The sequence below is a fragment of the Ranitomeya variabilis genome, chromosome 5, assembly GCF_051348905.1.
Source record: "Ranitomeya variabilis isolate aRanVar5 chromosome 5, aRanVar5.hap1, whole genome shotgun sequence".
NCBI classification, from domain to species: Eukaryota; Metazoa; Chordata; class Amphibia; order Anura; family Dendrobatidae; genus Ranitomeya; species Ranitomeya variabilis.
In genome coordinates, this window is record NC_135236.1 from 224140335 (window position 1) to 224158055 (window position 17721).

The 17721-nt window shown below is 46.1% G+C and overlaps 1 protein-coding gene across 1 annotated transcript in view; it reads right to left on the minus strand.

The window, feature by feature from the left end:
• The window catches only part of ADAM10 (ADAM metallopeptidase domain 10), a 232388-nt gene extending 215442 nt beyond the window's left edge, over nucleotides 1–16946 (minus strand). The window contains exon 1 of the mRNA XM_077263832.1: nucleotides 16611–16946. Coding sequence (XP_077119947.1) covers nucleotides 16611–16662 — 52 coding nt within the window. The 5' untranslated portion in view covers nucleotides 16663–16946. The remainder of the gene's footprint in view (nucleotides 1–16610) is intronic.
• Nucleotides 16947–17721: the final 775 nt, after the last annotated feature.

Consider the following 17721-nt stretch of genomic DNA (forward strand, 5'->3'; position numbering starts at 1 on the left):
TGCTGCTCCTCTTGTTTGTATGCTAACTAACGAACAAAAAGCAGGAATTTCTATGTGGGCAGTGATCTACATGGGAGAATAGCAGCAGCTCAGAGTCAATTGCAAATTAAGGGCAGAGTCAGCGTACCATATAAATCGGGGCGAGATGGAACGCAGTGCACAAACTAGCTGGTGTCTCTCGCATGGCAGCTGCATGTATTTCTACGCAGCTGCCATGTCGGGGTCAGGAGAGCCACCAGCCAATCCATGCACGGGGTTCCAATGCACTGCGGAGTATGTTGGCGCTATATAAATAAAAGATTATTATTATTATCATTCCGATCTTGCTCAGATTTATATAGTCATCTGACTGTGCACTTAGGGTTACAGACTGCAGAGAGGAAAACTGGATAAAATACTGAATAAAAATCTTATTATGAAGAGTATTATTTATCACGTATACATATGGATTTTTCTTTAAAAAAAAAAAATTACTTACAAAAAATACTTGCCCTTTAACTTATTGGGTGCATTTCAACAGAAAATATTTATATAATTAATGACATATGATCATACTATTCCTTGCTACATTTCAATGCCAACATGCAGCACCCACAGACAAAGATGTGCAATTAAACAAAAAGTAGGAAAAGTTCAGAAATGAAAAAGAAAGAATTAAAAGATGGCCACTCTTAAATGGTTGAAGTCATGCACATGTGAACATCATGCCTAATGTAGAGATCAAAGGAGTCATTGTTCAATATGTGGTTCTGTATGTTTTCTGTACAATCACTAAAAAGTCCAGTTTAAAACATTAGATCTCAATTTAATTTAGTTACAAATACAAAGTGTACAGGATGAGTAACTGGATAAAGCATTTCTTAGCTGGCTGACTATTAACGTATATATTCCATACACAGTATATTTATCTCTATACATCACAGTGAAAAGAAAGCTATGAAGAACCATGGACCCTCCCACGCTAGAAAGCCTGATGGGAAGATGGGCCAGGGCGGCATTGTCCGTCTTTGTAGCATTGCTTTGTGTCAGGGGCGCTGCTCTGTGACAGCACTAGTCATCAGTCACGAGAAGGAAGAATAGGCCTTGTCACATGTATAAATCTCCAAGTGTGCTGCGCTGCCTGAAAAGGAACATAGAAAAAAGGAGAAAAACTTCAACAAATGCCAAACTAGCTAGGTGTGATTTATGCAGCATGCAAATACTGCTACTATTCACCTCGCCCATTATTCTATAAGAAACCTTTGCCTTATAGGACTACTAAAACCTGTATGTTAAAGTCCCTTAAAACACGTGAATATAAACCTAACAACTTTCCATTTTAGATAGCATAAGATGGTGATCTGTTAATGCTTCTAAGGCCATGTTCACGTGTTGCGGTTTTTACTGCGGATCCGTAGCGTTTTTGACGTTGCGAATCCGCAGCCGATTTCCATGCGGTGTACAGTACCATGTAAACCTATGGAAAATAAAAACCGCTGTGCACATGCTGCGGAAAAAAACGCGTGGAAACGCAGCGGTTTATTTTCCGCAGCATGTCAATTCTTTGTGTGGATTCTGCAGCGGTTTTACATCTGCTCCATAATAGAAAACTGCAGGTGTAAAACCGCAGTAGAATCTGCACAAAAAACGCGGTAAATCCGCAGGAAAAACGCAGTGATTTTGCCCTGCGGATTTATCAAAATCAGTGCGGAAAAATCCGCACACCAGTCTGCAGCATGTGCACATAGCCTAACCGTACAGGTTGTAAATATAAAAAAAAAAAAAAAAAAAGCCAAAACTGCCACAAGGGGCTCTGGTCAAACGCATGGGGCTTCCATCTCCAAGAGACACCACCAAAAGCATGTCTATCTTGAAATGGATCTCAACGAATCCTGACAGATTAAGCTGGGTTCACACTTGAGTAAGGGGAACCTGTCACCCCCCTCCAGGCATTTGTAACTAAAAGAGCCACCTTGGGTAGCCCTAATGCTGCATTCTGACAAGGTGGCTCTTTTAGTTATTGGTGCTGTGACTAGAGAAATAATCCATTTTATTATTTGTCCCAAATACCTTGAATCAGTCCTGGAGGCAGGCCTTTCCCCCCCTGCTGCAAACGCCACACAGCAGTCACTCATGTCCTCTTGGCGCCACGGCATGCCACGGCGATTAGGGATCAGCTGACTCCGCACAGTCTGAAGAAGGCGGAGGGAGACGAGTGAGAGGCGAAGATATGCACTGCGCATGCCCAGGAATCCTAGCCCCGCAGTGAGAATAAATCAGAAGACACTGCGGGGCTGGGATTCACAGGCTGGGCGGCCGCACAGGCGCAGTCAGCTAGACTGCAAATGAGGACAGAGGACGGGCAGCGCTAACTGCGCCTGCCCAAGGCAGGAGAAAAGAGCGCAGGCGCCGACTCATTTGAAAACAGAACTGAGGAGCCCGGCGCCCAGCGCCAAGAGGACATGAGTGACGGCAGTGCTGCGTTTTCAGCAGGGGGGGAAAGACCTGCCTCCAGGACTGAAGAAAGGTATTTGGGACAAATTATAAAATGGATTATTTCTTAAGTTACATCACCAATAACTAAAAGCCACCTTGTCAGAATGCAGCATTAGTGCAAAGCATAATTTATTTCATAGAAAAAAATGCTATGAAAGAGGGACTGTATCTCGCACGAATAGACCAAGGCCGATCCCCGATGGCTTCTTTCGGCTTTGCTCCTTAGACTCACAAGCCTGCCTCTACCAGTGTGACTGAGGGAGAGACAGGTAGGCCTAAGGGAGCAGGGACCAATCATCCGAGACACTAGGGCCCCGATTCATCAGTGTTTATGCCAGAAATATGGTGGAACACACACTTTGACTATTCGTAAACTAGTCAGGGCACGGTATGGACAGGAATGAACTGGGCATGGCGACGCCCTCTTGTCTAAATCCCAATGAGCTATGACGTACCTTATTTACACCACAAATCTTACTACAGTCCCCATCCGAAGTAAGATTTGTGGTGAGGGGACAGCTACTTTTAAAGCATGTCCAATTCAGTAAAAGTGCATGAATCAGGCACCACTTCATCAAGACCGGCATGAACAATGGTGGTCATGGTGAATCGGAAGCAGCCATTGTAAAGTACGCTATGTGTGAAATCCCACCGCTTTCCAGGCTGTAATCATACAGCTAATGTCCGATTCATGCTGCCTGTGGGTTGGACATCAGTTATCTCATGACTGGTTCCTTTTAAAACAAAAGGTGACTAAACATAGACCAAACCATTAAAAGGCTTTTTATATCCATCTTAGGACAGATCTGTTTCTTACAGGAGTTACATCTCATAAAGAAACTCTTCATGTTAGTGTGAAGCTAGCATACCATTGACTGTGAGATCCGCCATATTTCTCATGGGGTTTATCAATTTTGATGCAAAAATAACGATGAAGACTATACTATTACTGACATAAAACCCGTGAGAAGCCCGGACACTGTCGGACTAGGGTGCCAAGGGCCCACCAAAAACAAACTCCGGGGCTCTAATTTTCAACTTCTTGCAAATAGGGCTAAACTCATTCACAAATTTCTATAGCAATAATCTGGAATTGTTAATTAAAGAAGACGCTGCTTTTGTCTGTACATACTGAAGCGTGGCAGGTACTGCTGAAATAAGAGGGTGGTGGTGCACAGGGGCCCACCGGAAGACTCTCCTGTTCTCCCGTGGGCCACTCCGAGAAGGACTGAGCATAATGCTAACATGAACAGACTCTTAAAGCCTGCATACATGATATGGAAAAGTCAGGAGAAGAGAAAAAGAAAAGAAAAAAAAAAAAAAACACATTTCTGGAGGATCATCCAACCACCTAACATAGGGGGGTTAGTGCCCATTTCATTTCTGATAATATATGATGTAAATAGCTTTTTATTGCAACATTCTGTGCTCTGGTTCCTTATATACTAAAGGTGGTTGTGTAAAAAAAATGTCATCTGTACAAGGATGTGGAAAGCAGATTGTTGGTCAGATATTGAAATTTCCACTGATTACACATAACTAAAGTTCAACAAGGTCATAAAGCAAGAAGTTGGTGTACAGTTTGCTAACATAGCTGCGACATCTTTGAAAGACCCCATGAAGTTTCCAGTAGCTAAGCTACGCATTTAGTGCGTGAGATTACACATGATGTTTTTTCCATGCTGGTCTGCTTCAAAACCCACATGAAAAGGCGCCCAGAAAATGCCCAAAATAATAAACATACAGTATGTATTTCTTTGAGAAAAAACTTGTTGATATGTTTAGTCTTTTGCGTGTCTTCTATCGGCTTCAGTATTCCAGAGACACACATCAGTTAAAAAGAGATAAACATCTGAAGGATGGTATAACGCTATGAAGAGGATCTAAACAACCCACCAACGTTTCCTGAAGTATCTTCTGCTTGAAAAACTTGGCATGTTCGATCAGTCCATACGAAAATAGAAGAAAAAAAAAAAAGTTAACAAGCTCCATGAGACTGCATATGTTCAGAGCTATTCTCCTCTGGAAGAAACTGGAGTCCAACAGAACCTGTTACGTGTACTGTGCACATACCCTGAGGGAGAAATAAGACTGATCGGGTAGCTGGCCATTTCATCCAATGGCATTTGTGCTACACCAAGGACTCATGCACATGGAGGGGAACTTTACATGAAGCCTCACTATTGTACGGCCATAGAGGCTCCATCTCAGAATCCACTGTTCTAGGAGCCCGACAAAACAAGCCACAATCTTTCTTCTGTCGAATGTGTTCTAGCTCCGTACAAAACACGACTGTCGTACAGCCATATATCGGATGCTGGTTTAAAAATGGGTGACTACAAAAATGTTAAACGGATTGCTTGGGAATGAACAATTGATGACTTATTATTAGGTGATTACCAATATGAAAATGTGGGGGGGTGGGGTCCTACAACTGGCACCATCGTTCAGCTAAAATCTGCACCAATAAAGATATAATATGGACTAGATGGTGGCCCCATTCTAACGCATCGGGTATTCTAGAATATGCATGCCCACGTAGTATACAGCACAGAGCCACGTAGTATACAGCACAGAGCCACGTAGTATACAGCACAGAGCCACGTAGTATACAGCACAGAGCCACGTAGTATACAGCACAGAGCCACGTAGTATACAGCACAGAGCCACGTAGTATACAGCACAGAGCCAAAAAGTATACAGCACAGAGCCAAAAAGTATACAGCACAGAGCCAAAAAGTATACAGCACAGAGCCAAAAAGTATACAGCACAGAGCCACGTAGTATACAGCACAGAGCCACGTAGTATACAGCACAGAGCCACGTAGTATACAGCACAGAGCCACGTAGTATACAGCACAGAGCCACGTAGTATACAGCACAGAGCCACGTAGTATACAGCACAGAGCCACGTAGTATACAGCACAGAGCCACGTAGTATACAGCACAGAGCCACGTAGTATACAGCACAGAGCCACGTAGTATACAGCACAGAGCCACGTAGTATACAGCACAGAGCCACGTAGTATACAGCACAGAGCCACGTAGTATACAGCACAGAGCCACGTAGTATACAGCACAGAGCCACGTAGTATACAGCACAGAGCCACGTAGTATACAGCACAGAGCCACGTAGTATACAGCACAGAGCCACGTAGTATACAGCAGAGCCACGTAGTATACAGCACAGAGCCACGTAGTATACAGCACAGAGCCACGTAGTATATTGACCAGCCACGTATGTCACAGGTTAAAAAATAAACATACTCACCTTCCGATCCGAGGGCCCATTGTAGTTCTAACATACTCACCATACTTGTAGTTCTGTCGCCTGTGCGCGGTACAGGCGTCAGCTTCCGATCCCAGGGTGTGATGACGTCGCGGTCACATGACCGTGACGTCGCGGTCACATGACCGTGATGTCATGGCAGGTCCTTCTGCCATACGATCCTTGCTACCGGAACCTGTGGCTTGCACAGAGCGGTCACCGGAGGGTGGTGAGTAACGGGAAAGGCGGCGGAAGGTGAGTATATGATTTTTTCCTTTTTTTTTTTTTTTAATTATTTTTAACATTAGATCCTTTTACTATTGACGCTGCATAGGCTGCGTCAATAGTAAAAACTTGGTCACACAGGGTTAATAGCGGCGGTAACGGAGTGAGTTACCCGCGGCATAACGCGGTCCGTTACTGCTGGCATTAACCCTGTGTGAGCCGTGACTGCGGGGAGTATGGAGTGGCCGCCCGGCACTGACTGCAGGGGAGTAGGGAGGGACTAATCGGACTGTGCCCATCACTGATTGGTCACAGCAGCCATGACAGGCAGCTGGCGAGACCAATCAGCGAATGAATATCCGTGACGGAAGTTGAGGACAGACAGACGGAAGTACCCCTTAACAATTGATCACATATATATATATATATAATTTTTCTAAGTCCCTTTAAAAGATTCACACAAGATAGTCAGTATGTCAACAAGGATCAACATGGGTAATCAGTGTCTAGAGTACTAGAATTTGACGGCACAGCCATGTCAAGTTTGCAGCATGTCAAATTCTGCTGTGGACAAACTTGTGTAGTAAATCAACAGAATTTCAGCAACAAAATTGGCTCAATTTATTATAAATTTTTCCATGTTGATGTATAATCCTCAAAGATAAAAACAAAAAAGGAAATAATTGAAAAATAAAAATATAAAGATATGCATATCGTTTTCAAGTTTATATGTGTACATGACATCTTTTTAAGGAGGGTCCACTCTAAGGGTATGTGTCCACGTTCAGGATTGCATCAGGATTTGGTCAAGATTTTTCATCAGTATTTGTAAGGCTAGGTTCACATTGCGTTAATGTGTGCACGCTAACGGTCAGCGTTAGCACGGCGAAAATGCCGTGCAATGGGTCCGTTAGCGCACCCATTGACAGCAATGTGAAGTTTCCCTGTAGCGCATCGCTAGCGCGTGCCTTTTTCGGCTCGCGCTAGCGATGTGCCGTTCTTCTGTGGCGCGCCTCGAACGCTGCTTGCAGCGTCCACGGCGTGCCCGAGGTCCGTTCCCCGGATCCGTTTGGGGATCTGCGAGAGCGGGGACGTTAACGCGACCCCTAACGCGGCCCCTAAATAAACATTGCGCTAGCGCTAAACGGATTGCCCTAACGCAATGTGAACCTAGCCTAAGCCAAAACCAGGAGTGGAACAATTAGAGGAAAAGTATAATAGAAACATATGCACCACTTCTGCATTTATCACCCACTCCTGGTTTTGGCTTACAAATACTGATGTAAAATCCTGACCAAATCCTGATGCAATCCTGAACATACCCTAACCCCCCCCCCCCCCCCCCTGAAAAAGAGCACTAAAAACGCTCAAAAGATGTTACATATGAACGGCTTTTGGTCACCAAGTTTCCAAAGACATAAAGCGGTTAAAAGAGGTGACAACCATTCTTTACAATGTTTCTGCTTGGAAGACATCACGATCTAAATAAAAAAGGTCTGTAGGAAGCCCAAAAACACTGACGCATTAAAAATTGCATAAAGTAAAAAAATAAAAATCTGACTTTCCTGAACCAGAGTCACCTGAAAAAACTTGGCAACTTTGAACAAGATTAAAAGACTGTGTGCACAAGCAATCAATAGGAGCTTCATCCATGAAAATACCCGTATCACTACAATGACACAGGCAGTTTTGCCAGATTTTTTTTTTTTTTTTTTTTTTTTTTTTTTAAATAAAATAAATAACACCTACCGTACTATCAACACACCAAACGTTGAGAGTCATCATTTAAAAAAAAAAAAAAAAAAAAACACAACATACGGTAACTACTCAGGATAAATAACCTCCCGGCTGGAAGATGCAATTAACAGAATACAAAATGAGTCAGAAGCTATTTTACAGAACAAGTAGGAGGGGATAAGAATGTCTGCTCTCCGTGGAGCACCAATGATTTTTCCATATTTTGTAAGTATTCACTTTATACGGTAAAGAAAAGCAAAAAAAAAAACAAAACATTTCCTGCATATAGAGAATCACAGTACACTAGCAATAGCTTGAGAAATTCTACCTTAAACATGTGACGGCTGGCTAGAGGAGGCACTAAATGCAAGCACCTTCCTTTATGGCTCCTCGGGAGAAACAGGACCCAAACAAAGGCAGCAGACAATGCATCATTAAGATTTCGTTTATTGCCCTCTACAGCTAGGCTATAAATGTGATCCAACTCCTACGGCTCTCAAGAAACCTCCACGTGAAAAGAAATAAATTTGCTCATTCTAGAAGGTATTACCATCTATAGTATAGCTCAATGACCCACTGACAATTGCATTTCTATGGACATTATTCATTAATATACATTTACAGAAAATTATTTGGCCAAACAAAACCCACAACCAGTATGGAAAGGACATCTCTGGTCTTTAATGTTTGGTGGTCTTCGTGCTATATACTATATAACGATCCCTGTGGCAATAAATGTAGTAAAAACACATTGCGACTGATTCATTCCAAGTGTGCCATGACTTTCTTGTACTGACCTATAACTAGAGGAACACAGGATGGGAAGTAGAGACAAGAAAGCCTCTTCTAGGACCATGGACACCTCATACAGTGGTCTTAAGCAGACCCTACTTTAGGGTAGCTACTCATTTTCACAGAGAAGGTGGTGTTGTGGCCACTAATGAGTTGAGAAGTTGATCTAAAATTCTATACAGTGAAGGAAATAAGTATTTGATACCTTGCTGATTTTGTAAGTTTGCCCACTGACAAAGGACATGAACAGTCTATAATTTTAAGGGTAGGTTAATTTTAACATTGAGAGATAGATCATCAAAAATAAAATCCAGAAAATCACATTGTATAAATTATATAAATTTATTTGCATTTCGCAGTGAGAAATAATTACTTGATCCCTACCAACCATTAAGGCTATGTTCACACTTTGCGGTTTTTGCTGCGGATCCGCAGCGGATTTGCCGCTGCGGATCCGCAGCAGTTTTCCATGCAGGGTACAGTACAATGTTACCCTATGGAAAACCAAAACCGCTGTGCCCACATTGCGGAAAATCCCTTTAAAAACCGCGCGGAATTGCTGCGGAAAAAAAGAAGGAACATGTCACTTCTTTCTGCGGATTCCGCAGCGGTTTTCAACTAGCACCAATAGGAAAATGCTGTTGAAAATCCGCAGAGGAATCCGCAGAAGAAACCGCAGGAAAATCCGCAGTGAAAACCGCAGCGGTTTTGCACTGCGGTTTTTCCAAATCCACTGCGGAAAAATCCGCAGCAAAATCTGCAAAGTGTGAACAAGCCCTAAGTTCTGGCTCCTACAGACCAGTTAGACACTCAGGTTACTAGCAAGCGGCAAGAATGAACCCTAAGGCCACGTTCACACGTTCAGTATTTTACATCAGTATCACCAAAACCAGGAGTGGGTGATAAATACAGAATTGGCCACGCGTTTCTATTCTACTTTTCCTCTGATAGTTCCACTCCTGGTTTTGGCTTACCGATACTGATGTAAAATACTGACCAAATACTGAATGTGGCCTTAAGTACACTTCTGCAGAAGGGCGTTTTCCTTCTGTAGGGAAGATCATGTCACTAGTTTTACAGGAGCGTTTCACTACTATATCAATAATCTATGCTTAGGACAGGGCATTAATATCAGATCAGTGGGGGTCTGACCCTCGACAACTCCAACAATCACCGAAAGCAGCTGGATGTGAAAAATTGTCGAGATAAACCGCGCAACTCCGTTAACCATTTACATTCCGCTGCAGAGTACTGCAGATCAACGCCCAGTCAGAGGAAGAGCAAGTCTGAATGCCCTCTCGTCTGCCACATTTCTACAGAAAGACTTATTTCACTAAAATCACAATAAAATCATTTCTCACCAAACTAAAATAGATCTGCCACTACTAGTGAAGATAAGAAAAGCGCGCCGTGCCATCAGGTGCCGCAGCTATCCTCTACACGCCAAGTTTCTGTTTCTACATCACTTCATCAGATTTACAATCACTTCTACTTTTTATCCTTTCGCTTTCATCCTGCTACTTTGGGCTCGGCTTATTATGTACAAAGTGCCAGGGCATGCTTTGAAGTTTGTTACTACTGAACACCTTTCAAGTTTGCTGCAGTCTGGATGCAGGTAAGTTTACAGGAATGCTCAGTCGCATGTAGGGAAGGCCATGGCTGGTAAATGAAGGAGTATTAGCCACCATGTACACACTATCAGGCTCATACTCACCACACCCTATGGCAACCACACTGGCTGCTAACGTTTTCACGCTGTGGACTGTAAGCACCAATTACAGGTAACGGCAAAGAATCAAACCTGGGCTCAGTTCCCAAGTCCACTCAGACCTTCCATTTGCCTGTTTTGTTCTAGGAACATACAAACGGAAGTGATCCATTGCATTAGTTACTTCAACGGAAGCAGAGGGTCTTTTATTAGAATGGAAGATAATGTTTCACATGCTGGACTTGTTTTCAGGTTGTAAAAAAAGGAAGAAAAAAAAAAATACTGGGAGAGAGAAGTACGCCTGTACATGAGCGCAATGTCGGGGACACTGTGTGGATGGCGTAGGACGCGACATCCACACGAAGCAAGAAGGAGGACGGCGTGGCAAGAAGAGAGGAGGCGCCGGACCTAGACAGTGACGACCATAGGACCCGACTGCCCCATAGGGGAGTGTACTAAAAAGGTCCTTTTCTTGTCTTGCAGAGAATATATATATATATATATATATATATATATATATACACACACACACATACATACATACATATATACATACACATATATACATATATACATACACATATATACATATATACATACACATATATACATATATACATACACATATATACATACACATATATACATACACATATATACATATATACATACACATATATACATATATACATACACATATATACATACACATATATACATATATACATACACATATATATATATATATATATATACACACACACATATATACACACACACACATATATACACATACATATTATATACACACAACATATTAAAATGCTGTATATCGGGGCTGAAGGTACTGGCCTTACATCATATGGGACAAACCTGGGGACAGCTTCTCTTTAAGAGGTTCAAAAACCCACAGGATTTTCATGCAGAAAACGCCTCCAGAGACTAGTATTTTGGAGAGTTTTTATTGAAGAGTTTCCTGAAGTGGTTATGAAAAGTTTGGAAAGAGACTTTTTTTCCGAAGCATTCTTTGGAGTCTTGATTGGACACTGGCTAGTTTGAGAGGTTTCCGTCAGGATCCTCTTTAAAAGGAAGTCAAGTGCACTTTCTTTTTTCACACTAGCCATTTTTCTATACCTTCGGTTGAAAGAAAATAAAAATTGTCATGTGAACAGAATAGTGAATTACCCAAAGAAATGAATGGGAAGAGATCATAAGAAGGATTTTGAAATTAATTCGCTCAAAAACAGAAAAAAAAAAACCTCAGTGTGACTATACTCTTACATGTATGAAAAAAAATATTTGGTAACCCTGATGAAGAAGGGTGTTTTCCCTTCGAAACGCGTCGGTCAGCTTTTTTGGTCCTAGCGAGGCTCCGTAGGTCAGTGACGTCACACGCTGCTTGTCAGCGGCGGCCATTTTTTTCTCTCGGTGCAACCAGGGGCGCCTCCGGCCGGGACGTTCCCTGGCCCTGCACTGAACAATCACACCTCGCACCCGTCCAGGCGGCACGAGCAGCCGTGCACCCATTCTCTAGGTGCCACCCGTAGGTCACCCTACCCACACATCTGCAGCGTGCAGCAGTGAGACACCGCACACTACTTCCGACATCCATCACGAACAGGGGTGAGAGTCCAGCACAACAGTCATCGTCCACCGACTACACTCCCACATGGTAAGAGCTATTGTCTCTCAAAGTCATTCCAGTACATATAGGTGTTTAATTTACCAACAACGGATATTTTAGGCTATTCCTGTGGAAATATATATATATATATATATATATATATATACACACACATATATACCGGTGGGCATTGTACTTTTTTGAGTTAGCAAGCAGGCAGGTAGTATAGGTAATTGTTCATTTGACTTATCATAAAGTTCAGTGGGTCATCTTTAATAATATCATCTATTGCTGCATATATTCATGGTTTGGCTGTATTCTTACAGGTAGGGGCAGCCTCTTTCTTTCTCTCTTTTTTCCCAAGCGCGGTATCAGTTGGTATATGAAAAAAATATTTGGTATCAGACAGCTCATTTCTAGACAGTTCACACCGTAAGTATTTGATGAGTTTCTCATGATGCAGACTTTCGGCACCAAATAAACTAGGTTACTTGTTTTGGGTTTTTTTGTTTTATTTCCTGGAATTTGGCAAAACTTTATTGACAGTAATGTGTGGATAATCTTCGTTCTTACAGTGTTTCCACGATGCAAAAATAGAAAGAAAAAAAAATTACCTGCAGATTATCCCTATGTATGTAATTCAATGCTATGGTCAAAATTTACACTCAAAACGTCATAGTACTAGCAAGAGAAACTGACATGTTGCACAACTCAAACATGCACCTCAGGTCAGTTTACACAGCATAAGAACAACAAAAAGACAGTATGAGAAAGTCCTATCCACTTTGCTGGAACTTTAAGATGCTGCGGGTGACAACAAAGACACAGAATCAAAACTCACCATGGGAACTTAAAGGGGTTATCCACCTGTTAAAACTAGCACCACATTCTATATGTACTGTACTTTAAAAAGCAACTTGGCTTTAAAAAAAAAAAGGCACATTTTGACTTATTTTTTCATGAGTATAGTAATTTTCTTCTCTGTGGAATGAATGTGCACCACAACAACATGACGCTGCTCTCCCACAATTCATGTGATGAAAAACAAAGTCCACACCAAGCAGGGACCACCAGACATGACGGACCACCAAATAGCAGTGCAATGGGTACAGAATACCAACGAAGGCTGCATTTATTAAAAAATAAGGCACGTTAACATTGCTGACAGGTAATTCAATAATGATCCACTTGTTGTATATCCAAGTTTAGGGCCCCAAAATAAACAGCCTATGGAAACAAGATCGCAGCAGTAGAATATTTCTTCGAATGGCTACAAATCCCTATCGATCATTATTAAGAGTCTCAGGACGCCTATACACAACAAGCCTCCGAACTTCAAAGCAAAGCGACACTATTCGCAACAATGTGATCAAATTTCCCCTGGAAAGTCTGTGCCTGCAAATCCGAGGTGAAGGACTACTCCAACCATGAAGAATATCCGAGAGCTCGATTGTGCTGAAAATGGTAACGGACAGTTCTCCTCAATAATTCAATTTATGCTTCTGTCCAGGCTTCTTCCGCTAATGGAGATTACATTGGAGGGAGTCACTTCCTAGAAGTAAAACTACTTACTAGAAAAAAAAAACAACAATCAGATAAAGAACAGGAAGCATCCGCCGCTTCTGACAAGAGTAAAGGTGTGTCACCGAGCCCCGAAACAAAGCAAGTCTCCTATGGGTGGTCCCGTTGTGAGGCCACACACTGCACGACAGTAGTATACAAAGGAAATTAGGACAATCCCTCGCAGGTCGTGAAGTAATTGACCATCTCCCATATAATCCCAAAATGTGACATCATTACACCAGCACAATGTGGAGGACTGCAGAGAGGAGGCTACAGGATGAGACTTATCCGAAAGCGGGCACGTTAACCCCAAGAACCCAGCACAAAGTCTACAAAATGACAGATCAGGCCACAGCAGATCACAGCAGTATTTATCTCCATTCATTTCTACACGACGTGGCCGACAGCATTCAGCCATCCTTCTGTGATGACACACATGACCATCTACGTACCAATAATGGATGCAGAAGGGAATACAAAGGGTTACGCCACTCGCTTCTGACTAGTGAGAAAGGGGAGGAAGGAAAAAATCAGGCAGAAATGACAACAAATCCAGCAGATCCACAGTCTCCAGGTCTTATAACACCTAACACCCTCCATCTTTCCTTATTCTCCCCAACAGCCGCCTACAGAGGTGGGTGCTGGGAAGTCTGCAGCAATTCTCTGCTACACGGGAGCAGCTTGTCCTCTCCTGACACAGAGCATGAAGCCAAGGCAGACGCCACAATGTAGATCACCAGCCCATACCCTCCGCAGGCAACATCCAGCCCTACAGGCACCCCGAATACAAGCGAGGTGCAAGGAACAAGACAGGGAGCAGCAGCTCACAGGAGCCCCCTGCCCAGATGAGGGGGCAATGCCATGTGCCAGCAGCGCAGTGATGACAAAGAGGAGAACAATGGTCAGGGGAGCGGGCACTGGGCGATCATATATAGACAGTCGTGCAGCCAAGGATGTAAACAGCAGCCTGACTGGGGCACCACACTGACCGCCAGGCTACCCACCACAATGCCCGCCAGGCAGTGCCAGGTTACCCACCACAATGCCCGCCAGGCAGTGCCAGGTTACCCACCACAATGCCCGCCAGGCAGTGCCAGGTTACCCACCACAATGCCCGCCAGGCAGTGCCAGGTTACCCACCACAATGCCCGCCAGGCAGTGCCAGGTTACCCACCACAATGACGGGCAGGCAGTGCCAGGTTACCCACCACAATGACGGGCAGGCAGTGCCAGGTTACCCACCACAATGACGGGCAGGCAGTGCCAGGTTACCCACCACAATGACGGGCAGGCAGTGCCAGGTTACCCACCACAATGACGGGCAGGCAGTGCCAGGTAACCCACCACAATGACGGGCAGGCAGTGCCAGGTAACCCACCACAATGACGGGCAGGCAGTGCCAGGTAACCCACCACAATGACGGGCAGGCAGTGCCAGGTAACCCACCACAATGACGGGCAGGCAGTGCCAGGTAACCCACCACAATGACGGGCAGGCAGTGCCAGGTAACCCACCACAATGACGGGCAGGCAGTGCCAGGTAACCCACCACAATGACGGGCAGGCAGTGCCAGGTAACCCACCACAATGACGGGCAGGCAGTGCCAGGTTACCCACCACAATGACGGGCAGGCAGTGCCAGGTAACCCACCACAATGACGGGCAGGCAGTGCCAGGTTACCCACCACAATGACGGGCAGGCAGTGCCAGGTTACCCACCACAATGCCCGCCAGGCAGTGCCAGGTTACCCACCACAATGCCCGCCAGGCAGTGCCAGGTTACCCACCACAATGCCCGCCAGGCAGTGCCAGGTTACCCACCACAATGCCCGCCAGGCAGTGCCAGGTTACCCACCACAATGCCCGCCAGGCAGTGCCAGGTTACCCACCACAATGACGGGCAGGCAGTGCCAGGTTACCCACCACAATGACGGGCAGGCAGTGCCAGGTTACCCACCACAATGACGGGCAGGCAGTGCCAGGTTACCCACCACAATGACGGGCAGGCAGTGCCAGGTTACCCACCACAATGACGGGCAGGCAGTGCCAGGTTACCCACCACAATGACGGGCAGGCAGTGCCAGGTAACCCACCACAATGACGGGCAGGCAGTGCCAGGTAACCCACCACAATGACGGGCAGGCAGTGCCAGGTAACCCACCACAATGACGGGCAGGCAGTGCCAGGTAACCCACCACAATGACGGGCAGGCAGTGCCAGGTAACCCACCACAATGACGGGCAGGCAGTGCCAGGTAACCCACCACAATGACGGGCAGGCAGTGCCAGGTAACCCACCACAATGACGGGCAGGCAGTGCCAGGTTACCCACCACAATGACGGGCAGGCAGTGCCAGGTAACCCACCACAATGACGGGCAGGCAGTGCCAGGTTACCCACCACAATGACGGGCAGGCAGTGCCAGGTTACCCACCACAATGACGGGCAGGCAGTGCCAGGTTACCCACCACAATGACAGGCAGGCAGTGCCAGGTTACCCACGACAATGACGGCCAGGCAGTGCCAGGTAACCCACCACAATGACGGGCAGGCAGTGCCAGGTAACCCACCACAATGACAGCCAGGCAGTGCCAGGTTACCCACCACAATGACGGGCAGGCAGTGCCAGGTAACCCACCACAATGACGGGCAGGCAGTGCCAGGTAACCCACCACAATGACGGGCAGGCAGTGCCAGGTAACCCACCACAATGACGGGCAGGCAGTGCCAGGTAACCCACCACAATGACGGGCAGGCAGTGCCAGGTTACCCACCACAATGACGGGCAGGCAGTGCCAGGTTACCCACCACAATGACGGGCAGGCAGTGCCAGGTTACCCACCACAATGACGGGCAGGCAGTGCCAGGTTACCCACCACAATGACGGGCAGGCAGTGCCAGGTTACCCACCACAATGACGGGCAGGCAGTGCCAGATAACCCACCACAATGATGGGCAGGCAGTGCCAGGTTACCCACAATGACGGGCAGGCAGTGCCAGGTTACCCACAATGACGGGCAGGCAGTGCCACACTGGCCATGTGCCCAGCTGCACTTGGTAAACTAATGTCTGGGTGGGGGAGGATTGCTCCAGGGAGGGGGCTGTCACCGGCCATGAAGGCACATGGTGCATTTGTATACGGCCTCCCTCCCTGCCCCCTCCTGGGATAGCTGGGCTGCAATAACAGTGGAGCGGCCCCGTAGTCCCCCTCCCATCTCACCTCCCGAACTAGCCGCCCAGGAGAGCAGGAACACAAGCCTCAGGATAGCCATGACCCCCGGGTGTCAGCAATCACACATGGACCCAGTCCGCAGCCGCCACACTCCGCTTCTTGGCGCCTTCTCCCCTTCAGGCTCCAGGGGAAAGCGGAAGCTCCCGGTGTCCCGACCAGCGCTATCCGACGAGGGGAGGGAAACAGGCTGCACTGCCTCCCTCTGACGTCACCTTCCCGGCCCCGCCCTCTTCCACAGAGCGCCTGACAAATAATGCTCTGTTCCTGTTAACCCCTTCTGAGGCAGAGCGGTCACAGCCGTCAGTGACACCGCCTGTTCTTCATAGTAATCTCTCAGGCGATGTGTTTCTTATAGGAAATAGCCCATGGCGTGAGGTATATGTCTGTGTGCTGTATAGGTGCGTGCCCTGCATCTGCCTGCTCTGCACCCAAACCCAGTGTGCCATGTTCACACCGCCGTGTAGGCTTCTTTCACACTAGCGTCGGGCTCGGCCCGTCGCCGTGCGTCGGGCCGAGGTCCCCGACGCTAGCGTTGTCCCCGCCGCACAACGGGGGCAGCGGATGCATTTTTCCAGCGCATCCGCTGCCCCATTGTGAGGTGCGGGGAAGTGCGGGGAGGTGGGGGCGGAGTTCCGGCTGCGCATGCGCGGTCGGAAAAAGCGGACCGTCGTGAGCAAAAAACGTTACATGTAGCGTTTTTTGCTCCCGACGGTCCGCCACTGCACGACGCATTCGTCGCACGACGGGTGCGACGTGTAGCAATCCGTCACAATGCGTCGCTTCATGTTAATCAATGGCGAAAAAACGCATCCTGCAAACACTTTTGCAGGATGCGTTTTTTCGGCAAAACGACGCATTGTGACGGAATGCAGTTAACGCTAGTGTGAAAGTAGCCTTACAGACGTGTTCTCTGTGGCTTGGTTTATGAAGACCAGCGTTTTTCACACAGTTCTTGATGAGGAGGGTGAGGTGGAGTGCGAGGTACTTAAAGAATAAAGCAAAAGTGTCCTGTGCCCATGTGTGCACCTCGCCGCCATCATACTCCAGTCATGGACATATCACATACATGTCACATACATATCACATACACAAAGACACA